At 42.7% G+C, this 26,803-nt stretch overlaps 1 protein-coding gene across 1 annotated transcript in view; it reads right to left on the reverse strand.

Moving 5' to 3' along the window:
• The window catches only part of GPC3 (glypican 3), a 422,120-nt gene that overhangs the window by 173,080 nt on the left and 222,237 nt on the right, over positions 1 to 26,803 (reverse strand). The window contains exon 3 of the mRNA XM_042974938.1: positions 24,652 to 25,346. Within this exon, the coding sequence (XP_042830872.1) occupies positions 24,652 to 25,346 (695 nt within the window). The remainder of the gene's footprint in view (positions 1 to 24,651; positions 25,347 to 26,803) is intronic.

Below are 26,803 nucleotides of genomic sequence, written 5' to 3' on the forward strand. Positions count from 1 at the left end.
ATATCTTCGCAAGAAATTTCATCCCCTATTTTATTTCTCTTCTTCACATAAAAATGATTATAATATTCTGCACATTGAAATCCAGACTAATTATGCACCTATTGTGATTTCTAGGAATCCTACAATCAAAAAGCAAAGAAAATCAAGGAGCATCTTAGATGCTAGTTTGAATCTTTTCAGGTAGAAGAAGATAGAATAATTCGAAAAGCAAACCTTAGAAGCATAGTCACTATGTCACATCAAAGAAATGGACGGTACAGCTAGAAGAATACAGGCCTGTTTGTCAGAAGCCATAGGCTTTTACCCTGGGTTGACATTAACTGGTTCACTGTCAGCAAATCCTTTGCCTCAAGTCATATGCTTGAGTGTTCTCATCTTCAAAGTGAGGAGACTAGACTAGGTCTTTGAGGGTCATTCCAAATGTAGCATTCTCTAAACGTAAAAGTGAAAAATTGTTTCAAAAAAAAAACCTTTATATTACCTGAGGGACAAAGGTAAGAAGGAGAGACCAAGAAAAGGGAGAACATTTTCCAGAATCAGAGATGGCGAAGCATCTCTTTGTTAGAAACAAAGGTCTAACCCAAGGTCAGTATTTCCTTAGGATGTTTTTTTTTTTTTAATTTTTTTAATGTTTATTTATTTTTGAGAGAGAAAGCACAAGTAGGGGTGGGGCAGAGAGAGAGAGAGGGAGACAGAGAATCCAAAGCTGGCTCCACACTGTCAGTGCAAAGCCCGATGCGGGGCTCGAACCCATGAATCTGAGATCATAACCTAAGCCAAAGTCGGACGCTCAACCGACTGAGCCACTCAGGCGCCCATTGTTTCCTTAGGATGTTATTAAGAACAGACCATCAAGGAGAGCTTGTGATTTGGAAGGATACTTCGTGTGGCACTGCTGACGGAGGAGAACTCCAACTGACAAAATGCCATGAGACCAAGCCCAAGAATGAAGTTCCAGGTTCTTACGGTCTTCTTTTACGGGCATGTGTGCATGTGCTAAGCCGGACTATTTGTCTGTATTTCTACACTTAAGTGTTTCACTTTCCCCTTTAAGTTGATTTTTCATTTGGCCAATTAGCTAAACAGTACAAAGCAAACATCTTGAAGTATTTATGGATTTTTCCTTTGATCCCAGAACCTACAGATGTTACAACAGGCAGCCATGTTGCCTTTGCTTATTTTGCTGTGCTTCTAGCCCCCACTATTCTCCCTTGCTGGCTTGTCTAGCACAATCTACCAACTAAATCTCCCACATTCCGCCTCAAAAAGATGAACCAAGGAAGTGTCTGCCCTGTCTACGTTAAGGTTTTCTAGCTTCTGGGCTGATACATTTGTTTCCTTTTTTATCCAGTAGCCTCTTCCATTCTGCAGGGTAAGGCTCCCCAAAGTAGATGTCTTCCCTTGCTGCTTCTGGAGAGTTGTACATGACCCTGAAAGTTGCATTCAATGAGTGTTTCTTCCTCTTCTACTGTCACTTTGAAATCCAAGGCCAGGGCCCAGGAGAGTTGGCTGAAGTGGGTATGGGTTAGGGTTTCTGGCTAATACTGTAAACAAAAATCTGGATGCTAGAAGAAGGGAAGGGGAAACAGGCAGGTAATTTAGATCCACCCACAGAATCAGGACACAAATTTTAGGGACCCAAAATAAGGATCTAGAAAACATGAGCTCAGAGACCGGATCCCAGAATCTGGGCAAGAAGAAAGGAACATCTGGGCAAAGGGTCTGAATGGCAGGCTGTGGAATCTGCAAAAAGAGAACTTAAATCCTAAGCCGCTTACTGCCAAAGCCAGAGAGTAACAGGTGGAAAGCACTGTCGAGGAAATGGTTGAGAGCAGACAGCGTGCATAGCCTTACGAAAAGTCGGAGGCCTCTATGAGTCCAGCTGGGCTGTCCCCAAATCTGAAGCAAACAGGGTAGGCACAGAGTCGTCTAAGAAAATTTAAGAATTGGATGAGCAAGTGGTAACTCTTCCTTGAAAAAGCAAAGGTGAGGGGAAAATAAGCAATTTTCAAATGACACGAAACCTCGAATCATCCTTATGATGAGTCTAATCAGACAAAATGATAGAGGGAGAGATCGGGGCGGATGTGGAGATGGCTCCACTCATCCCACCACCTCCTAATCTCTAGCCAGAAAAAGAAAAAACGTACTGTTCAGGAGGGAGAGGTCTCTGGAGGGCCTGAATCACCTCAACCGGCACCTGAAATGGCTCAAAGTCGTTCCATCTCTGTAGCTTTCCCCTTATTTGGGCCTCTGGTTCAGTCCTCGGGAGGTACTCAACTCTGTCTGTTGGTATCAGGAGTTCACATGGCAAACTCTGAAAGAGCTTGTGAATTTCTACCCTGTATTTTCTACAGGTAGAAACAACTACTATTGCTAACTGAAATATTAACTAGTTCCCACAGGTTAATTTTTGATCGCCTGAAAATGTTCTCTGGACGGGCAGTTCCAGATCAGAAAGACCACACACACTTGGTTTCAGTTATCTCCTTTTGCTTGTGGGCACTTCTCAGCAGGGCAGCTAGAAAGGCTGTTAGTTACATTTGTAGAAAGTGGCTTTCCTGGAGAGGGACTGGCATTGTCAGTACTTCAAGGAGATTCAGATACACCGATAACAGCGGTGCCCTACGAATTCTGTCCCAAAGGAGAGGTTGGAAAGGCAGCGTCCAGTCTGTATCATGTGGCCACTGAGCACATGAAATGTGACTAGCCCAAGCTGTGGTGAAAAACAGAATATAAGACATCCCATTAACAACTTAAAAAATATTGATCACATGCCAAAATGCTAATTTTTGAACATACTGGGTGAAATGAAAATGAGGATTTCATCTTTTTCCTCCTACTTGTAAATGTGGTTTCAAAAATGTTTTAATGACATCTGTGGCTTGAATTATATTGCCGTTGAACAGTTCTAGCCTGGACGTCACACGGGGATATAACGTGGCCAAAAGAAAGTATAGAGTATACCGAATTGTATGGAGAGAGGAAAATTACGATTCCATGAAGACTGAGCAAAAGAGAAGTGGATGGCTGCAAAACAAGAATCGGGTGGAAGAACTGACAGTAAAGAACTACCCCAGACCCTAGGAAAATAAGCAGACAGTTATTTGGCCAGTAGAGTGGACAGGGCATTTGAGGAAAACCGAAGGAGTATTATTATATCTGTATCTCATGGAAATTAAGTAGCATAGATCTGAAGTCGATTCTAGAACGACTCTGAAGAAAAGAACCCAAAAACAGCGAATAAAAAATCCTTAAAGAAATTAAAAATGTGACACTACAGAACAGTCACTTAATGTAAAAGAAAGCAGCAAAGGAAAACTAGAGGCACAAAAAGACATGAAATAGAGAGCAAAGCATAAAATGGCAGATGTAGTTTTTACCATATCAGCACAGATCTTCCTCAACTCATGATGGGGTTACATCCTGATAAGCCTATCATAAGTTGAAAATATATTAAGGCAAAAACGCTTTTGCGACACCTAACCTACCAAACGTCACAGCTTAACCGAGCTTACCTTAAATGTGCCCAGAACACTTAACATGAGCCTACAGTTGGGCAATATCATCTAACACAGAGCCTATATGGCAATAAAGTGTTAAATATCTCATGTGGTTTATTGAATACTGAACTTAGAGTAAAAAATAGAACGCTTGTATGGGGACAGAATGGTTACCAGTGTTTCAGTTATTTGCCGTCACGATCATGTGGCTGACTGGGAGCTCACTGCCACCACCCAGCCTCATAAGAGAGTATCACACATTGCTAACCCAAGAAAAGAGCGAAACTCAAAATTCGAAGTAAGGTTTCTACTAACTGCGTATCACTTTTGCACCATCATAAAGTTGAAAATTCGCTAAGTCAAACCATCATAAGTCAGACGCCACCTGTAATTAAATGTAAATGGATTAGACACTCCAGTCAAAAGAGAGATTGTCAGGTTGGATAAAAAATATATGCAACTATATGCTATCTACAGGAGACATGTTTTATTTTTTTAAAAAGTTTATTTATTTATTTTCTTTTTTTTAATATGAAATTTATTGTCAAATTGGTTTCCATACAACACCCAGTGCTCCTCCCAACAGGTGACCTCCTCAATGCCCATCACCCACTTTTCCCTCCCTCCCACCCCCTATCAACCCTCAGTTTATTCTCAGTTTTTAAGAGCCTCTTATGGTTTACAGGAGACATATTTTAAATGTATATTCGTTTTTGAGAGAGTGAGAGCACTAGTGAGGGAGCGGCAGAAAGAGAGGGAGACAGGGGATCTGAAGCAGGCCCCCAAGATGATAGCAGAGAGCCTGATGTGGGGCTCGGACCCGCAAGCCACAAGATCATAACCTGAGTTGAAGTCAGATGTTTAACAAACTGAGCCACCCAGACGTTCCCAGGGGACATATTTTAGATTCAAAGATACAACAGATTGAAAGTAAAAGAAGCGAGGGGCGCCTGGGTGGCTCAGTCGGTTGAGCGTCCGACTTCAGCTCAGGTCACGATCTCGCGGTCTGTGGGTTCGAGCCCCGCGTCGGGCTCTGGGCTGATGGCTCAGAGCCTGGAGCCTGCTTCCGATTCTGTGTCTCCCTCTCTCTCTGCCCCTCCCCCATTCATGCTCTATCTCTCTCTGTCTCAAAAATAAATAAATGTTAAAAAAAAAATTTAAAAAGAAAGTAAAAGAAGTGAAAAAGATATATCATGTAAATAGTAACCATAAGAAAGCCAAAGTACCTATATTAATATCAGAAAAAAATAAACATTAGATCAAAAATATTATTAGAGATAAAGAGGAACATTTTATACTGATAAAAGGATCAATTCATCAGAAATATATAAAATTTATAAACATATGCATCTAACAATAGAGCCCTAAAATACATGAAGCAAAAACTGACAGAACTGGAGGGAGGGATAAACAATTCAGCAATAATAGTTGGGGATTTCAATATCCCACTTTTAACAATGGATTAAAAAAACTAGACAGAACATCAACAAAGAAACAACAAGAAATTTGAACAACACTATAACCAAAAAGATCTAATAGACACCTATAGAATACTGCACCCTATGACAGCAAAACACACATTCTTCTCAACTGTACGTGGAACATTCTCCAGAACAGACCATATGCTAGGCTGTAAAACAAATGAATAAGGACTGAAATCATACCAAGTATGTTTTACAACTACTATAGAATGAAATAAGAAACCAATAACATAAAGAACTTTAGGAAATCTCTCTCTATATGTGGAAATTAAGCCACACGCTCTTAAATAATTATATATGTGAAATTAAATAATACACTGATAAATTGTAGGCTCTAAGACCCTAAGTATGAAAGGGTCAAATTAGAAATCACAAGGTATATGATAAAATTCTTTCATATTAATGAAAATGAAAATACACCAACACATATGGGATGCAGCTAAAGCAGCACATACAGGGAAATTTCTAGCTGTAAACAATTATTTTAAAAAAAAAAGGAAAAAAGAAAGATCTCAAATCAACAGCCTAAACGGTCACTTTATACCACTGCAAAAAGAATATCACATTAAAAATAAACCAAAAAGAAAAAAAAAACAAGAAAAAGTAAGGAAATAATAAATTAGAACAGAAATTAGTGGAATCAAGAATAGAAAAACAATAAAGAAAAGAAACAAAGTCAAAAGCTGGTTGCATGAAAAGATCTACAAGATTGATAACTTTTAGGTAGACTGACCAAGACATAAAAAAAACAGAGAGAGAGAGAAGACTCAAATTACTAGTTAGCAATGAAAGAGGGGATATTACTACCAGCCTTATATAAATAAAAAGGGTTTTAAAGGAATACTAGAAAAAGTGTATGCCAGCAAATTAAATAATATAGATGCAATGGACAAATTCCTAAAATGACAAAACTACCTTAACTGATTCAAAAAGAAATAGAAAATGTGAATGCCCTTAAAACAAATGAAGAGATTGATTTAGGAATTTAAATCTTCCCACAAAGAAAAGCCTGGGACCAGATGGCCTTACTGGCACATTCTACTCAACACTTAAAGAAGAATTAATAACATTCCTTATCTAAGTCTTCCAAAAAATAAAAGAGGAAGGAACACATCTTGACTAATTCTATGAGGCTAGTATTAACCCCGATACTAAAACCAAAGACTACAAGAAAACTACAGACCAATATCTCTTATGAAGATAAATACAAAAATTCTCAACAAAATACTAGCAAATGGAATTCAGCAACATATAAAAGGATCATACACTATGACCAAATGAGCTTTATCCCAGGAATACAACGGTATTTTAATATCTGGTCATCAATATAATAATAATAATAACAATAGTAATAATAATATAATAATAATGAAGAACACATACAAAATTGTAGGGAGAAATAAACTAGATGCAGAAGAGGAATTTGATAAAATCCAACATACTTTAATAATGAAAATAATCAACAAACAAAGAATACAAGGGAACTTCCTCAACTGAATAAAGGACATTTATGGAAAACTCACAGCTAATACTATATTTAATGGGGAAACTGAAGACTTTTCCTCTAAGATTAGGAAAAAGACAGAGATGTCCATTCTTGCCATTTCTGTTCTACATTGTACTGGAGGTTCAAGCCAGAGTAATGAGGCAAGAAAGAAAGATAGCAAGAGGAAGAAAAGTGAAAGAGAAAGAAGGAGAATGAAAGAAAGAAAGAAAGAAAGAAAGAAAGAAAGAAAGAAAGAGAAAGAAAGAGAAAGAAAGAGAAAGAAAAGAGGAAAGGAGGGAGGGAGGAAAAGAAAAGAAATAGTAGGCATCTGATTGGAAAAGAAGAAATAAAACTGTATTTACAAATAAGATGATCCTGTGTATAGAGAATACCTAGGACTAAACAAAACAAAACTATTAAAACCAATAAATTATTTCAGCAGTATTACCAGGTACAACATCAATATACAAAAATAAATTGTATTTGTATACTTAAGTAATGAACTATTCAAAAATTAAATTAAGAAAATTCCATTAACAATAACAAGACTATAATATTAGGGATAAAGTTAACAAAATAAGTACAAAGCTTGCATACTGAAAACCATAAAACAACCAGGAACAAAATTAAAGAAGACCTAAATAAATGTAAAGATATCCCATGTTCATAGATCAGAAAACTTAATATTGTTAACATGGCAATATTCCCCCAAATGATCTACAGACTTAATGCAATCCTTATCAAAATCTCAGCTGAGTTCTTTGTAGAAATTGACAAGACGCCTGCGAAACTGAAATGAAATTGCAAGGGACTCCACATAGCCAAAACAATCTGGGAAATGATAAAGTAGGAAGACTCACGCTTCACAGTTTTGTAACTTATTAGAAAGCAACAGTAATCAAAGCAGTGTGGCACTGGCATAATGATAAACATACAGATCAATGGAATAGAATGGAGAGTCCAGAAATAAATTCATACATTTATGGTCAATTCATTGTGTTTGTTTGTTTGTTTGTTTGTTTGTTTTGAGAGAAAGAGATAGAGCGTGAGCAGAGGAGGGGCAGAGGGAGAGGGAGAGAGAGAATCCCAAGCAGGCTCCATACTGTTAGCACAGAGGCCGAAGTGGGGCTCGAACCCACGAACCATGAGATCATGAACTGAACTGAAACCAAGAGCCAGCTGCTTAACTGACTGAGCCACCCAGGCACCCCTATGGCCAATTCCCTTTTGACAAATATGCCAAGACCATTCAATGGGGAAAGGATACTACTGTTTACAAGAAATATAGCTGGGACAACCGGGTATCCACAAGCAAAAGAATAAAGTTGCACACATATCTCACATCGAATATACAAAATTAACTCAATATTGATCACAGACCTATATGGAAGAGCTAAATCTATAAAAATTCATAAAAGAAACCATAGGTGTAAATCTTCATGGGTTTGAATTACTGGTTTCTTAGATATGCCATACACACAAAAATAGACAAACTGGACTTCATCAGAATCATAAACAGATATGTTTTAAAGAACATTACTAGGAAGGTGAAAAGATATCCCCCACCCCGTGTGGAAAGAATTATTTGCAAATCACATATCTGATAAAGGTCTAGTATTCAAAATATATAAATAATTCTTATAATTCAACAATGAAATGACAAATAAACTAACTAAAAAATTAAGAAAGGATCTCAACAGACCTTTTCCCAAAGATATACATATGACCAATAAGCACATGAAAATTACTCAACATCATTTGTCATTAGAGAAACACAAATAGAAACAGCAACAATGAGGGGCGCCTGGGTGGCTCAGTCGGTTAAGCGTCCGACTTCGGCTCAGGTCATGATCTCACGGCTCGTGAGTTCGAGCCCCGCGTCGGGCTCTGTGCTGACAGCTCAGAGCCTGGAGCCTGTTTCAGATTCTGTGTCTCCCTCTCTCTCTCTGACCCTCCCCTGTTCATGCTCTGTCTCTCTCTGTCTCAACAGTAAATAAACGTTAAAAAAAAAAAGAAACAGCAACAATGAGATACTACTTCAAACCCACTAGGATGGCAATAATTTAAAAAGATAATAGCAATTGCTGGTGAGGATGTGTAGAAACTGGAGCCCTCACATATTGCTGGTGGGAAAGTAAAATGGTTCAGCTGCTTTGGAAAGCAGTTTGGCAATTCCTCAAAAGGTTAAACATCGAGTTACCATGTGACCCACAATTCTATTCCTAGGCATATTTCCAAGAGAAATGAAAACATATATCCATTCACACAAAGAGTTGTGCATGAATGGTAATAGCAGTGCTATGAACAATAACCAAGAAATGCGAACAACTCAAATGTCCATCAACTGACAATGGATAAACAAAATGTGGTATATTCATACAATGCCATATTATTCGGCCACAAAAAGGAAGTACTCATACATGCTATAACATGGACGGACCTTGAAAACATTATGTTAAGTGAAAAAGGTCAGACACAAAAAGCTATATATTGTATGATTTCATTTATATGAAATGTTCAGAATAGGCAAATCCATAGAAAGAAAGTAAATTAGTAGTTGCTAGAGGGAGGGGAACGGGGAATGGGAAGTGACAGCTAATTGGTATAAAGTTTCTTTTGGAATGCTAAAACTGTTCGAATATTGATTGTGGTGATGGTTGCACAACACCATGATTATACTAAAAACCATTGAATTGTACACTTTAAATGGGTAAATTGGTGAATGTCTTCTATGTGAATTCTATCTCAATAAAGCAGTTTTAAAAAAGAAGTAAGGAGGTGAAATGTACCACTAAGCCAATGGGAACAAAGATTTGGAGTTGAAATTAAATTGCTTTAAAAATAAAAGATGCTCCAGACAATAATGGAATATTGTTCAGCATTAGGAAAAAAATGAGCCATGAAACCATGAAAAGGCACGGAGGAATCTTTACAGGCCTATTACACAGTGAAAGAAGCTAATCTGAAAAGGCTGTGTATTGTACAATTCCAACGATTCCATCTTGGAAAAGACAAAACCATAAAGACAGTAAAAAGATCAGTGGTCACCAGAGGTTAGAGGGCAGGGACGGATGAACAGATAGACCACAGGATTTTTAGGGCAGTGAAACTACTCTGTATGATATTATAATGCCTCGCTATACATTTGTCAAACCAATAGAACATACAACACCAAGAACGATCTCTATCGTAAACGTCAGACTTTGGGTGATAATGATGTCTCAGTGTAGGTTCGTTGACGTTAACAAATGTATCACTCTGGTGCTGGATGTTGACACTACGTACGGGAGGCCGGGGACAGGATTTCCATGGGAACTCTATACTTTCTGCTCAGTTTTGCTATGAACCTAAAAATGCTCTACAAATAGTCTATCATTTAAAAAGAGAAGGCGGGGCGCCTGGGTGGCGCAGTCGGTTAAGCGTCCGACTTCAGCCAGGTCACGATCTCGCGGTCCGTGAGTTCGAGCCCCGCGTCAGGCTCTGGGCTGATGGCTCGGAGCCTGGAGCCTGTTTCCGATTCTGTGTCTCCCTCTCTCTCTGCCCCTCCCCCGTTCATGCTCTGTCTCTCTCTGTCCCAAAAATAAATAAAAAATGTTAAAAAAAAAAATTAAAAAAAAAAATAAAAAGAGAAGGCAAGGGGCGCCTGGGTGGCTCAGTCGGTTGAGCAACAGACTCTTGGTTTCAGCTCAGGTCATGATCTCACAGTTTGTCAGTTCAAGCCCTGCCATCGGGCTCTGTGCTGGTGGTGCAGAGCCTGCTTGGGATTCTTTCTCTCTCTACCCCTCTAAATAAATAAATAAATAACTAAATAAATAACTAAATAAACAAACATTTTAAAAGCTTTTTATTTTATTTAAAAAAATTTTTTAATGTTTATTTTTGAGAGAGAGAGAGAGAGAGAGAGCATGAAAGGGGAGGGTCAGAGAGAGGGAGACACAGAATCTGAAACAGGCTCCAGGCTCTTAGCTGTCAGCACGGAGCCCGACGTGGGGCTCGAACTCACAGTGTGCGAGATCATGACCTGAGCCGAAGTCGGACGCTCAACTGACTGAGCTACCCAGGCGCCCCCATTTTAAAAACTTTTTAAAAGAGAAAGCAAAAAAATAATAAATGTCCTCTTTCTTATACTTCTGATTTTGTGGGATTCATGCTCTCTGTACTCTTGATGGCTCGTCATCATCCCAAGGATAAACCCCATTCCCCTTTAGCTTGATTTAAGAAAAGAATAAAGTGTTTACTCTATGCAAGACATTGTTTACTAGGGGATGAGGAAAGGAGAATGGTAGCCTCGCATACTAAAACTGATGCTTGATTTAAGAAAATGGCAAGGAAATCACAGTTGAGATATACTTTTCTGTATTTTTGTATTTTCTTAAGGAATCTCTACACCCAACGTGGGGCTCGAACTCACGACCCCGACATCAAGAGTCGCATGCTCTACCGACTGAGCCAGTCAGGTGCCCCTCCCTGTGATTTTCTGCATTTTTTAAAATCTAGAATTTGTGACTTATTTGTATTGTGCTAGCTTGATTGGGGCAATGATTATATTAAGTAAAAACTGCAGAGGACATGTACCTAGAAAAAAATTTTTTTTCAAATGGTCTGGTTCACTTCCCATCTTCCTTTTACTTCCCCAAACTCCCTTCACCTCCTCCCCTTTCCCTCCATCAAACGAAATAGAGTGATAGCCCCATCCCACGGATCAGAAAGGCAGCTGCCAATCAGCATAAAGGGGGAAAAGACTCTGAGTGGGCAAGATGGATAAGAACAGACAAGAAAATGTAGGGATTTCCTAGAAGGATATTCTCTAAAACAAGTGGATATCATTAAATTATCCCAAAGATATGTGGTAGAGATGTGTTCATTTTTTAAAGCTTATTTACTTTTGAGAGGGGGCGGGGCAGAGAGAGAGGGAGAGAGAGAATCCCAAGCAGGCTCCGAGATGTTAGCACAGAGTCCAATGCAGGGCTCAATCCCATGAACCGTGAGATCATGAGCTGAGTGGAAATCAAGAGTCGGATGTTTAACCGACTGAGCCACCCAGGCGCCCCTAGATATCTGTTTAATCACTGAAATTTAATCATCATTTAACAGTGGTACCCAGCAAAAGCAATTTAGCATTATCCTACCCAATACACACTCAAAAACAAAGGAACCATAAACACAGCTTGAGTCTTTCCTCCCCTCGCAAGGATTTCAGCATAAACCCGAGCAAAAGAAGATGAATGCTAAAAATCCCCACCAGGAATCTAGATATATCCCACTACCCTTTATTCACGAGGCAACTATGAAGTCCACTGTGAGCAGCCGGAAAACTTGTGTGTTCAACTTGTCCTGCCTGGCTGGGAATCAAGTCACCTGAACATCTGGGGGAACAGAGCGATCAGGCCTCCGGCCACACAGGCGGAGCAAATGCTCAAGGAGCCACCAAGCTCCGAATGCAAAGCCTAGTAGCAACTTCGAGTCTTTAGGCTGGATGTGGAGTACCTGGCTGAACAGCCTCACCCGAAACAGCCATGCCAACATTAGGCAAAGAATCCAGAAATTCTGCTGCAACCCAGCTGGTCTGGTTTCTTGAAAACAGCTTGCTGATAATTGTGTTGCCCGCCCCCGGCACAGGGTTTTTGCCACAGGAGCTTGGTACATATTTATCAGTGATGGTGCTGCTGCTAATGAGCGGACCCCGAAGACGGACGGCCCCGTGCGAGGGAAGACCTAGAAAGAAAAGTCCACTTTGTCTGGCAGCATTTGAGATGGATCACGTCACATGTGACATGCGACGGCGCTGTGGCACACGAGGCATTATTGCCAATTTTCGTAGTAGTTCCAACAGGTTGGCATTTTTATCCCCAGTTTATAGATGAAGCACCCAAGACTCAGGGAGAGTATGCACTATGCCCAGGTCACTAAGATAAGGAACGGCTGAGCAGAGATTTACATCTGAACTCCCGAAGCCCGTGTTCTTTCCACTACATCACACGACCTTTTCTTACTCTGCTCCTTGCAACACCATGCCGGCCCATTCCTGTGCCGGGTATCGACTCAGCTTTCCATCTCAAAAGCTTAGCTCTTAAAAATCTCTTATGGTGCTATTAAAAATGAATGTTTGTTGTAATTTATCATTCCTGGTATCTCGAAGGCTCGCTGGTCAACGATAACCAGACCTGAGACAATTCTGAATGGGGCTTTTCACAGCGGAGCAGTTTGAATTATGCATTATTATTATTTTTTTTTAATCAATGGCTAACAGATTCAGAAGAAATGGTCGGGGAGGAAACAGACTTTAAAACTTGATAAACACAGATGTGCGAGGGAAATGTTTCCACCAGCGCGTATTCTTTCACCCTCTGTGATCTGGGGCTTGGTAACATCCTTTTCATCCTGGAAGGAAATCTAACATGCATCCTGTAGCTTCTTTCTGTCAAGTTTGATTATGCCAATTTATCACAATTATTGCTTTATTTTTAATCGGAATAAGGACACTAATTGAGCGTCTTCTTCGGTCTAGAAAATTTGTGAAGAGACCGTTCAAAGGTGATTTAAAGTGCTCATGATTGTAAACAAAATCTGCTAGAAGGTTGCTACAGTGAAGAAACCCATTAATTTTACATTAAGAATTTGTTAAGGGGAATGGGACAATTGAGTACATCAGGAATACCGTTACCACAGAACTCCTTCCATGTTTGGAAAGAGATCATTAACAGGGTTTAATGCATCATAAGAAAACCACAGAGCTTGGTGTTTCACTATTTACTGGATTTCTGATCTGAAAGGGGGAAAATGTAGGCGCCATATATTTTTTTAAGTATATTTTAGACCTAAGCTCATCAAGAGTGGATTGCTGTTGTTGTTGTTGTTGTTGTTGTTGTTGTTGTTGTTGTTGTTTAAAGAAAATGTAAATGGAATAGCCCTTGATCCTGGGGGATGTCTGGGCTCCAAGCAGATTCAGAAGACTCTCACTAGGATTAACACGAGTATGAGGAAGAAGACAAGTTAAGCCCACTGGAAGTGTCCATTGCTATTCTCAAGGCCGCGTGGAGGCAACAGGATGCCTAGTAACTGAGAGAGACCCTTGGCAACTTCCTGGTTCTCCATTTGGCCTCCTGTCCACCAGGTCAGCTTGGGCCTACCTGCAGAGGGAGCCGGCCTTCACCTCCTTGTTCTGAGACTGGGTCTCATCCTGGGCAAGAGATGAGCCCCAGGAGCCCCTGCAGTGGAGAGCGGCTGAAGCAGCCTTGTGGCTGGCTCCCACTTTCAAGTCTCCCTGCCTCAGTTCTTTAACCTGGAAAACGGCACTAATGAGAATCCCGTTAAATGAGTCAACTCACGCAAAGAGCTTGTTACTCTGCGTGGCACACAGCAAGCGCTTCACGATCACTCTCATCACCGCTATCCTCTCCCTCGGACAGATTAAATTACTTCTCCAAGGTCACTTCCTGTGGTAGGACAAGGTGGGCCGCACGTCACTATTCCGATTCCTGGGCTGATGCTATTTCCCCTGCACAAGCACAGCGGGTGATTTCAGAAGCATGAAAAGGTCCCACATCCACTTCGATACATCCTTCTCCACCTGCGTCACAGTGACTAAGATCTCTATCCTTGATGACCTCTTTGAAGTGTTTTCTGGTGACATATAATTTTGCTAAGTGAAGTGAGTTCGCTTCTCCGGAGAGGGAACACATTACAGAATAAGAAGCAGCAGAAACGGGCTTCCTGGGATGACTAAACCATGATTAAACATCATCACTGTAAACCAACTACAGGGACTAAGTGAACAAGACACCGAACAAGGTACAACGTGCCTGAAGGGTAGGGAGAAAGGACAGGCTTAGAATAGAGGTTGGTCAGAGGTGGGGGACAGACAGCCAGAAAAAAAAATAATAATAATAAAGGGCAAAAGTCTCTCTAAAGAGTTTACAGGAAGTCCTTCACAAACACTATGCTCTTAGGTTTCATCCATGAACCCGAACCTCAAACGTACATCCGACTATTAACAATTTTCTAGAAGCATAAGAGAAATGCACACCCAGAACTCAGAAATATGTATATGTTGATGAGTCCATTTCCATGCCAAATCAATCCCCTTGAGCTGTAGTTTATGAGATTTAATGACAAAAATAATTCAGAGTGTGGGCTTGAGTTAGAAAAAGAGGAGTTCATCTATTAACCACATAAGAATACCAAGAATGACTTTCAAAAATCGTACATATGATTTTTTTTCTTTAAAAAAAGATAGCACATTAACTTCAAGCAGTGCCTGGGCTGCATATTTTATGAGGTTTATTTGTACCGCATATCTTTGATGGGCTCTATTTGTGGCTGAAAGTACAAACATACTGATTACAATCACTCTTCCCTACATTTAGGAACAAAATTAATTATCTGCAAAACGCAGCCAGGCTTAGATAGATTCTCAGTCAGTAAATGATAATAGACGGCGCCCAAATATAATGACTCCGTTTCCTACTTTATCTGTTTTAGGCATTCTGAGTGGAATGAAAAAGGGAAAAATTAATTCACTTTCTGAATATTCTTCAGGAAGGACTTGAATTGGCTAATAAGAAGAGAGCACCAACCCTCCCACAGCCCCCACCCCCAGATGAAATACACAACACCCCTGCTGGATTATGCACTTCCCAAAGGGACTTTTTTTTTTTTTTTTTTTTTGGTTTTCTAGCTTCCGGCATTGCTTTTATTTGTTTCTGTTTTACGTTATATAGTAATTTATTTGAATGATATGGTTAATATTTATACAAGTATTGTTTTACTAGCTGTTTTATAATATACTTATCCATTGCTGTATTTGAAATGGTTTATATATTAATTCCACAGTTTGTTTTTTTTTTTATTTTACGAAATCTTTTTTTACGGTGTTATTGAGGTGGATTTGGGGACTTCTGTAATTCTCCCATGTCAAGTGTACAATGTAATGATTTTTACGAAATTGACTCAGTCGTGCCACCGTTGCCACAAACCAGTTGTAGAACATTCCGTCACCCCAGTAAGATCCTTCGTGCCCATTCCGGCATTGCTTTTGAGAAGTCTGATGAATTCGGAACCCCAAACACCCCGGGGGACGTTTTAAAAGGACATTAAGAGGTCCGCACTTGCACCGAAACAAAGGTTGTTTGTCTTACCCTGTTAGCATTCCCCCCAACAAGGAAAGGACTGGTAAACTGGGAGCCCCAGTACATGCCCGGGATCAGCACTCAGAAGACTGTGGCTGCTGGCAATCGTGAAGTCTGTATTTTATCTCACAAAAGCTGCAGCATGCTAGAAGAAATCTGCCCCGATTCCCTCATCTTGGCCTTTTTGGTGAAACCCTTTATTACAGCAACATTATAACCACCCTCACCTGAGGAAATTGCTGTACTACAAGTGGAACTTCATTTAAAAGTGCTTCTGTGGCGTTTGAAATATGTTTTCAATTTTCCAGGTGGGGGTGGGGAGGCTGCCTGGTGAGAAACGGTCCCGGTCGAAAGCATGCGTCGCCGGAGATCCTCAGCAAGGTAGCAAAAATGCACAAGCGTGAGGGGTGAGGGGGCCCAGGTTACCTGTGGGGGTGCTGCCGTGAGGACATGAGCAACCTTATTCCAAGTGGGGAGACAGGAATCACAGAGGAATCACGCTGTGTACATGACGCCGTGTTTTCTGAGGCGTTTCGGCTTGGCAAGGGAGAGAGCAAGTAGCCGGGGGCTTCTGTGCCCTCACCAGGTAGGAGGCTGCTTTCACTGGACTCTTGATTCCCTGGCCACTCAACACAGAGAAGGCATTTTCATGGACTCCCTCACTGTCAACGCTGGCAGCACAAAGATTCTCAGAATATCACAGCATGGCATGATCTTTGTGGACTTCTGCCCGCTTGGCCACTTTTCCTGACCTTCTAACCTTTTCAGATATACTCTGAGGACTAATCAGTCCTCCACATAACTCCTGGTGTGTGATAACCACCTTAGAAGTGCAGTGAAAGAGAAAACCTCACTCAGCCGAGCCAGTTAGCAATACAAAACTCCCAACCCCGGCCAAGCAAGAAAAGAAATGAAGGCACGGGGACCGAAAGAGAGAGCGGCGGAGTAGGAGCCGAAGGCCCAGAGCAGCAGAGTTTATTCCTAATCAGACGCGACAGTCAGGGGCCCCTTTCATACTTCCTTTTTAAACTATTCTCTCAAGAGCTGAGAAAGCTGCCACTGTTTTTTGTCTTAGGGCACGCCAACACGTGGCACATGGCCACGCCTTTGGGCCAACCGGTCAGGGCTGAGCTCGGTGTCTTCCACGCTTTCTAATTTCCTCGCTTGATCCCCCGAAAGCATTGTGAACTTGGGAGGTTCTTGCAGCCATCCAAGTTCGGGGGATCCTGTGTTGCCAGTGTTCCCTGGGTCCCTCGGGTTTGTGCGTGTCTTAGAAACGGAGGCACTTTTGCCCCACACTCGTTTCCAAGTATCTTTGAATAGTGAACAGCCTTGGAAGACAGAGATAGTGCCTCCCTTCAGAGAAAAGAGCAGGCAGACTCACTACCTATTATCAAAGATCCGAGTTCCCTGAGCTCAAGGCTCTGCTCCTGGAGTGCGACTCACCGTGCGCAGAACTCATCTGGCCCTCCTTGCCTTACCCCATGGGAGTCGGGGCTCGGGGATCAGGTACAGGTGCGGGTACTACCTCTACTGCTCTAAGAAACAAACTGTCCTTCATCTCTGAGCCAGGGAGTCTCACGTCTTCAGCCATGAAACTGTGGCCCGCGACCTTGTTCGCTCGCGATCAGGGTAAAGATCTTTGACAGTTCTCGGGGACATGTTCTGGCTCCACCAGTCCACAGACCACAGAAAGGAAAAACTTCTTTCTCAAGGCTCAGAACATAAAGGACGGCTGGTAATCACGCCGCCACTTCTTGCCAAGGCAAAGGCGTGTAATTCCAGATTCGTGCAGGGCCCCCGTAATTTCCTAATATGAGCCATAATATATATAATTTCAGGATGGAGCATTTAAAAAAGCTTCCCCTGTGTGACCACCGTTTGAAACGCGCCCTGAAATTAACACATAGTGCCTAAACGTGCTGCCAAGTTTTTCCTTTGTATGCTTCTCTTCAATAAGGAGGTAATCTACGTTTCAAAACTGTATGTTTTCCCCCATGGGAGGCACTCAAGCTATTTTTATCGTGCGTGAAGAAAGAATGGCAGCGTGTAAACATTTTTGTCTTTCCAGAAATGGACCTCACGCAAATGAAGTTGCATACCACAGTTTGAGAGGCTGACCTGTAGATGCTAATTAGGTAGTGAGTCATTTACTTGTTTTTATCACTTTGAAATCACTTTGTACTGAAAACAGCTTGTATGAATTCAGACAAGGTATCTCTATCTGAGACTGAAAAATGAAAGTCCAAAGTGATAGCTTCAAGAGAGAAGCACTGACACTCTGACACCTGAGAAATAACCTCAGCCTTCAAAGCCGAGACGAAGGGAGGGCTAATCTTGGAAATTCTGATGAGTTACAGCCAGTCACACAGCAAAATATAAGAATTTGATAGAGTGAATTATTGGTGAGGATCAACAGAGAATCTTCCCCAGAGCTTCCTAGCCCACATAAATACTGACTTCACCAAAGAGATCTTTCAGAAATTCTAGCAAAGGAAATGGACGTATTGGATACCAGAGTGTGTTACGTTCTCATCACACAACGTTACTGCTAAGGAAACTCCATAATGGAGACCCGCGAAGGTCCAGAATCAAAGCAAATGCATTAAAAACCATCTGTTGGTCTAATGGACAGATTCCAAACATTGCAATGGGAAAATAAACTATTCCTCACCACTGGCACTGCTCATATAGATTCTAGGCAAAGTCATTTCGCTGTGTGACTGGCTCTTTCATTACCCACGCAAACATTCCTTCTTCCCCTAGAAACTACTCTGTGCCTTTAAGTGGTATGAAGAATAAAACTCTCGTGCCTTTTGGTACTTCATTGGGAAATACTATACAGCAAGGGTCTCCAAGGAGGGAGAATGAAGTCAAACACCATGCAGCTGGAAAAACAGCAGAGAGTAATACAGGATATTAAGTAAGATAGTAAGAACCTAGTTAGCCTGTGTTCAGGGAAGGAAGACGCTGGGGAAGACAGAGGTGAAGCATTTGACAGAGCGGAGAGTAAACTGTTAAAAGCATGAGCTTTGGAGTCCGGCATATCTGGCTTTGAGTGTCAGCTTTGCTACCTGCTAGCTGAGTGACCCCTGAGAACAGAATCACCACCATCTCTCCACCCCTCCTTGCAACCCCCAGCATCTATCATAGTGCCCCCACAACTGGATGTTCATTAATGTTTCCCGAAATGAGTCCTAGCTCAGATCATACTAAAATAAATATCACGATGAGGAACGACAGGGACAAAGAGTGGTGGTAGGAAAGGTTGCAGTTCTGCCCGACATTCAGTTGAGTCATATAATAAGCTAAGGTAATGAACTTGTGGGAGAGGCAACACTAATGCTGAGACATTCTGAGATGAATCAATAAAGAAAGTACATGAGAACAAATGGAAAACTAAAAGCGCAAACAGTCATGTGAGTATATGTCAGCAATGACTATGGGGGTGGGGCACAGAAAGTAAATGAAATCATAGAAACTTTGGGGACAATTTCTGGGAGAGCAGTAAACATACAAGATGCTGATTATTAACCACTGAATAAATGGATGTGAAATGTACAATGGCCATGCCTATGATCCACACACACGTATGTGGTAATGACAATCAAAATGGTTTCAGAATAAAAACAATTGCATTTTTAAAAGCAGGTTGTGAACTGAGAACAAACTGAGGGTTGATGGGGGGTGGGAGGGAGGGGCGGGTGGGTGATGGGTATTGAAGAGGGCATCTTTTGGGATGAGCACTGGGTGTTGTATGGAAACCAATCTGACAATAAATTTCATAAAAAAAATAAATAAATAAAATAAAAGCGGGTTGCGGTTGGGGCGCCTGGGCGGCTCAGTAGGCTAAATGTCTGACTCTTGATTTCAGCTCAGGTCATGCGTAATCTCACGGTTCGTGGGATTGAGCCCCTCTTTGGGTTCTGCGCTGGGCACAGAGCCTACTTGGGATTCTCTCTCTGCCCCTCCCCTGCTCTCTCTCTCTTTCAAAATAAATAAACATTTTTAAAAATAAATAAATAAATAAAAGAAGGTTGTGACATTTGGCAGCGTGGGTGTAGTGCAACAACAATGTTGAAAATACATGCATTGATAACTGTACATACTTGTATTTGCTTCAGAGTAAAAGACGTGGAATTCAATAATGTGCTGATAAATTTAACAGTGATGCTCCCACCCAAGTACTATTATAAACCTACTCGATGCTCACTTGGGGCCATGATATTTAACCTAGTTCACCAATGTAGATAGAGTCAAGATGGATCTCTTTACAGTCCCATCATTAAAACCTTCTTGGACTTGTCGGTACAAATGTTCTGTCTCCTTCCCTCCCTCTCAACTTTCTTTCTTGATCTCTGTCTCTCTCTCTCTCTCTCTCATGTGCATGCACACACACACACACACACACACACACACACACACACACATTTTCACACAATATTTTATTCATCTCTTTGGACTAAAATGACATGAAACATCCTGGCACTTAAAAATAAATTTAAGAAGAACTCACTGTCCATTTGGCACTTAGGAAAATATAGTAAAAAGAGTACCGGACTGGGTTTGAGCAAGTACCTGCCACGTGTCTTGAACTCTGCCAGGTACTTTGAACCTATCTTTCAATTAATCTCCATATATCAACCCTATTTTATAGATGAGGAATCTGAGGTCCTAGCTTTGCCATTAGCCATCATTCACTCCCAATCTCTGGGCCTTACCTTATGCTTCAAACAAGGTGGCTGGATTTGTTCCCAGAGGAGTATCAGAATCAACTGGGGCACTTATTTTAAAAAAATAATTTTTGGGGCGCCTGGGTGGCTCAGTCGGTTAAGCGTCCGACTTCAGCTCAGGTCATGATCTCGCGGTCCATGAGTTCGAGCCCCGCGTCGGGCTCTGGGCTGACGGCTCAGAGCCTGGAGCCTGCTTCCGATTCTGTGTCTCCCTCTCTCTCTGCCCCTCCCCCGTTCATGCTCTGTCTCTCTCTGTCTCAAAAATAAATAAATGTTTAAAAAATAAAATAAAAAAAAATAAAAAAATAATTTTTATGTAATGTCTATCCCCAACATGGGGCTCGAACTTACAACCCTGAGATCAACAGTCGCATGCTCTACAGACTGAGCCAGCTAGGTGCCCCTGGGCACTTTTAAAATGACAAATTCTGGGGCGCCTGGGTCGCTCAGTCGGTTAAGCGTCCGACTTCGGCTGGGGTCTTGATCTCACAGTTCGCGAGTTCAAGCCCCAGATCAGGCTCTGTGCCGACAGCTCAGAGCCTGGAGCCTGCTTCAGATTCTGTGTCTCCCTCTCTCTCTGCCCCTCCCCCACTCATGCTCGGTCGCTCTCTCAAAAGCAAACATTTAAAAAAAAATAAAATGACAAACTCTATGACCAATTCTCCAGCCTCTCCACAGACCTATGGCATCTACCCCCAGGGGTAGACTCTGGGAATCTAACAAGTTGCCCAGGTGATAGTGATGATGAACCAAGTCTGGGAACCAGACGGTTACCACCTCTGGGAGGGCTGACAACGAGAACACCCCAAACATTCAATCCCATGCCTCCCCTTGGCATTTGGAGGAAACGAAAACTATCTTAGGGAAAACCAAAGCACTAACAGGCCATACTTAACAAAAATTCAACAGCGCCCTGTTCACTTAGAAGACCACCATGTCCCTTGTAATCGGGCGTAAATGGTAGCCAGCAAAACAACTGTGCAAAGTCCCTGTACGGCGGACCTCATGGCACGGCTTAGAGCTAGCTGAAAAGGTTGTCCCAACAGAGCTCAGGAAGAGCATATTTTCAAAGAGGTCTCTCACCACAGCCTAACCTCAAACAGGACAGACTGGCAGGATTTTACATTTTATCACAACAGGAAGGTGAGGGTGCTATAGCAGAACCTCATTAATGCTTTGGTTTTAAACCGGCTTTTGCTTTGGGGCATTCTGCGGGTTTGTTAACATGAATCGAGTTCAGCAGTCTACCCGGCCCTCACTTCCCCTCACCCCTCCCCCACCCCCACCCACCCACCCCCGCAAATAGCCCAGCCCCTTTCTGGCTGGTACAGAATATGGGCTGGATCGCACCTGGCCAATGATTCCCCCGCCCCCACCATTTGGGATATATTACTTGGAGTTGGTGGTCATAAAACAGTAACAAGGCAGAGTTTACATAGGCTTGCTGTTCTAGTTCAGGCATTCCCTGGGGAAGGCCGACTTCACGCTCTCATAACCAGCTGGGAGCTGGGAGCTGGGAGCAATCAGACCCTTAATGGCCAAAACAGAAAGGGACTGCATCACTGAGCACCTCTGGACAGCCAAGCCTTTTCTTCCCGAATGATAATGACAGGACATGTACTCCCCCAGCATGCACACGCATTTGCTTGTGTGCGTGTGCATGTGTGTGTGTGCACACGCCCCCTCCCCCCACGCATGTGTGCAACTAAAATACAACAGGTTTGGCACCCTGAAATAACTATCCAATTGAAGTTCATGATGACTTTGCAAAATCGTTATGGTGCTTTTACACTTGATCTTAGCCAAAAGGCCGAGAAGCGATCGTTATGGCGCTTTTAGAATGATAGTCTGGAGGGTCTAACGGGAGACAGACTGGCATGGTGGGAATAGGGAGTGCTAGCAGCAGAAGACCTAGGATTCTAGTCCCTCTGGCTCTTCGGTTAATTACATAACTTTGGACCAGCTTCCCTAAACTTGATTTCTTCATTTGTAAATCAATGGGATTGGACTAGCTAATCTCTCATGGCCCCTTCCACCACTCACATTATGGTGAAATGCTCACGATGGTGAAATTTATTCAGTTACACACCTGTCCATCAACTAGACTTGACCTTTTCAAGACTTAAGAACTGCGTCTTGGGTAACTGTGAATACCCAGCACCTGGCAAAGTGCCATGAACAAAGCAGATGCTTAATAAATGTTTACTAAGGGGCGCCTGGGTGGCTCAGTCGGTTGAGCGTACGACTTCAGCTCAGGTCCCGATCTCGCGGTCCGTGAGTTCGAGCCCCGCGTCGGGCTCTGGGCTCATGACTCGGAGCCTGGAGCCTGCTTCCGATTCTGTGTCTCCCTCTCTCTGCCCCTCCCCCGTTCATGCTCTGTCTCTCTCTGTGTCAAAAATAAATAAACGTTAAAAAAAATTAAAAAGACCTTTAAAAAAATAAATAAATAAATGTTTACTAAATAAACCTTCATGCCTAGAGCCCAATCACAACAATGCACTTAACCCCTTAGCAGTTCCCCACCCTACTTTTGTGTCTAAAAGCACTTGACGAGAACACATGTTTTTAAGATTAATTATGTCGCTGTGAGGCGACCAATATCAGAGTCAACTTTTACACATCCCCAAACCCTGTCTTTAACGTTGTCTCATTTTTCCTCTTACTAAAGACATTTCCACACCCTGGCCCCTTTGCTTTGTGTCTGACACGCAGGGGGCCCTCAAGCACTAGCAGGCGGGTGAGTCTGTGGACACATCCACTTGTCATTTTTCCATTTCTGTAAGATTTACTGTTGCATAAGGCCCCAGAATCTGGCCTCGAATTATAAAGCAGTCAAGGAAATAATTAGCCACTGAAGAACACGACCGTTAGATAGCACATTTCTGTTCGTTTTACTATAAAATATTTTCTCAGTAAACGTGTTTTAAATGGCTAACGTTGTGAATGGGGCAATTAGAGCGGCTGCGTGAGTAGCCATGCTGTGGCGTGCATCATTTCCATCCTCCTTCCCAGTTTAATTCACCCAAGAAACCAATTACGCCTATCGCTTTGAATTTCCCGAGTTCAAAGATGGACCGAACGGCCGGGTCTGCCCTCCGCATTCTGGGTAACCAATGGCCGAGAGTCCGCGGCAGTCTCACCGTCTAGAAGCTAAGAGCACGCGTCAACCAAGCCAGCCAAACCTGGGTTTGAGTCCCACTTCCCCCACCTCAATTTAACAGCTTTGAGATCCCGGACAAGGTATTTAACTTCTGTTTTAAGTTTATGTATTTACTTTGAGAGGTTCTAACACTAGAACCCGTTTTGTGGATTACCGTGAAATACTGTCAGGTGAACTGGCCAGCAGAGCACCTGGGATGTAGTTGGACTTCGACAGTGGCAGCAGATGACCGGATTTTGCCACCTCCTTCTACAAAGCTGGCAGCATTCAGGAATCGGTCACGACCACCTCAGTGGGATGTGCTGGGAGCTCTTGGCTGTATGTTTTGCTCCACCTTGAAAAGTGGGTGCGTCCCATGGTTCTGAACGTGTGCACTCTGGCCCCGCTGTCAGAACCGTCCCACCCCCATCACAAAGCCCATCCGAACAGGGTTAGACTGGTGTAACCGAGGTCATGGAAACAACTGCTGGAAAACATGGACGTTTTGCCTCGCTTACGTTCTCACGTAGGGTCAGTTAGCGGGTTCTGGCTGGGCCTCTTGTGTTTAAAATCACGACCCTTTTGAGTGATAGACACAATTAAGAGCCCGAGAGTGAAGTAAGAATCCGAAAGATTGGTGATAACCTCATCGAAGGCAAACCCGATCAACTGCTGAATCACAGCTCTTCCACTAACTAGAGCTGGGTGCCCTTGGGCAAGTTATACTTTCACTGAGCTTCAGTTTCCCCACTTGTGAAATGGAGGTAATGTGCCTGCCTCCCAGGGTTGTCACGAGGATTGCAATGACTGACAACGGTGGGAATAATAGCTTATATTTACTGAAGACTTCCCACGTGCGTGTACCACGCACACGCTAAATGCGTTCATGTGTTATTCCCTATGAAGAAGATCTCCTTTTTAACCTCATTTTACGAGTCAGCAATCCGAGGCCCACAAAGATAAGAAGATCCACCCGAGTTCCCACGGCAACCAAGGAGATGCAGCCGAAATGCAAAGCCAGGCACTAGGACTCCGTAGCCTGTGAGACCGTGCAGCCCTCTATCATCTCTGCCCACCCCCCTGATCCTCCCCGCATTTCTCTCCATCGCCACCTGCTGCTGGCCAGGCTGCCACACCCTCATCGGACCCAATTCCTCAGAAAACTGTAGACTGGTACTCACGGTGGTGGTCAGCTTTCCTCCATTCTTCTGGACATATTGGATGGAATCGTGGATCGTTGAAAAGAGCCCAAGCAGCACATTCTCCATGTCGTAGATTCTGTACACGCCATTCACCAGTTCTTCCAGAGACAGAATGTATTCTCTCCAGTACTTGTCAATCTCCACCACGCCTGCCATACAGCCTTGCATGACCACATTGCAGTAGCCACCGCAAGGCTTAACCATCATCAGTCCCTGGCAGTAAGAGCAGTACCACATCCTGGTGAGCATCCGGCCACAGTCTTTACTGAACTTCAGATGATCAGTTGTGTTGATCACCTCAATTCCGAGATTCAGGGCCTGGAGGAAGATCCGGGTGACCTGCAGCGACTTGGAAACCTGGGTCATAATAAGCTTGGGGAAATTCCCAAAGACTTTCAGGTCACGCCTTGCCCCCCGGAGGCACTCGTTGATGTCCGAGGTCGACTCAGGCAGGCCGGGGCTCATGAGCTGGGTATAGATGACCGGAAACAGGCTGTCAAACAAATCATTGACCATGTCGTCCACATTGATGTCAGAACCCAGGATATAGAGAGACACGTCGGTGAAAAATTCACCCACAAACTCAAAAGCTTGCGGGGTCAGGCTCGGATAGTTGTTCTTAAACATGGCGTTGGTGTAATTCTTGGCGTGGCGAACAACAATTTCAAAGGCCTCTGTAAAATAAGAGATATAGAAATGCCCACAAATTAAAGCATGAAAACCCGGGGCGTAATTGAATTTGAGATTTCTCTATCGCTGTGGTGATTAAAGTCCCGCTTGCCTTAAATAATTGACTCATATTCATTTCTGGCATTGCCTCTACTCCTGCGGTTGTCTGCTCCTATAAATCAATTTTCCTTTCTGAACATGAAGTCCAAACTCTGATGTGCACATAAATTCTTAAACACACAAATTGTATTTCAAATGACAAAAGCCAGGATTCGGTTAACGTTTCGGCTTCTCATGAAAATATTGATTAAAAATTGGCTAAATGAGAAGTTATTTCTCTTTCTCTCACTGATTTATTCAGTTACAAAGAAAATGTACTTCAAGACATTTCATTTTTAGACAGAGACAAATATTTGACAACAAACCATACACTTTATAAACTCCCATAACAATTTCAGCCTGTTCGGCCCTGGAGGAGAGAGGCAAGTTCTTAGCCAAGAATAAAAGCTATCACGAATTTAATCATTTTGGGTAGGTTTTCTCCAGGTAACTTTAAGGGAGTATCTGATGTGCTGTCAGACCTAGAAAATGGAATTTATCCCCAAAATGGGTATCTGCATGGGAAAAAACAATCCATGCCCTTACCTATACATTTGATATTACAAATAACACCTCTGGTATTTGCAAGCTGAACGTTTGGAAGGATAAGTACTGAGCTTCCTTGGTAAAGTTTGCCTTCCACGTGGCTTGGAAGCCTTACGTGTTCTACAGAGACCATGAATTCGGGATTACATCTGCTGCCCCTCCCCCTTGGCATAAGGCCCAATTAGTGTCACTGGTTTGAGAAAGAGCGTGGTAAAGTCACTATCTCATCTTCTCCAAACTGAAACACGCCAGACACAGATGATCTCAAATAATCAGAGTTCCACATTTATAGGAGGGAAGGGATAACAGCCGTAACGATGGGCCTTTCACAAAATAAGACCGAGTTTAAAAACAAACAAAAATAACCAAGTTTCCGGAGACATTTACAATTAACCTACTACTTTCTTTCACTCCCTTCCAAAGCGCAAAGGTCCATGACAGATGTAGTCTAAATGATGCCAATTCACGAGCCTTGAAAAAGCACATTATTACTGCTTTCACACTACTAGAGAGACGGTAATCCGCCAGCTCCTCGGGATGACTTAGTCCGACATCTCAGTCACCTGCGGCGGAAGTGGGCTCCAGGTTGTGCCACCGCCATCCGCCCCAGATCCCTCACAGGGTAGAACGTGCTTGCTAGATTCTTCCCTCGGGCTCATGACACGCCCAGCCACGGTGAGCAGACGCCAGTGTAATTCCGCTGGGCTTCCAAGCCCACTTGCGAAAGCTAATCGTCATTTCCATCAACTGCTCGTTTGTTCGTCTTGGTCTGTTTCGTTTAGAACGTTAAGCGATGCCTGGAAAGGTGATCCACTTT

This window comes from Panthera tigris, chromosome X (genome assembly GCF_018350195.1).
Source record: "Panthera tigris isolate Pti1 chromosome X, P.tigris_Pti1_mat1.1, whole genome shotgun sequence".
NCBI classification, from domain to species: domain Eukaryota; kingdom Metazoa; phylum Chordata; class Mammalia; order Carnivora; family Felidae; genus Panthera; species Panthera tigris.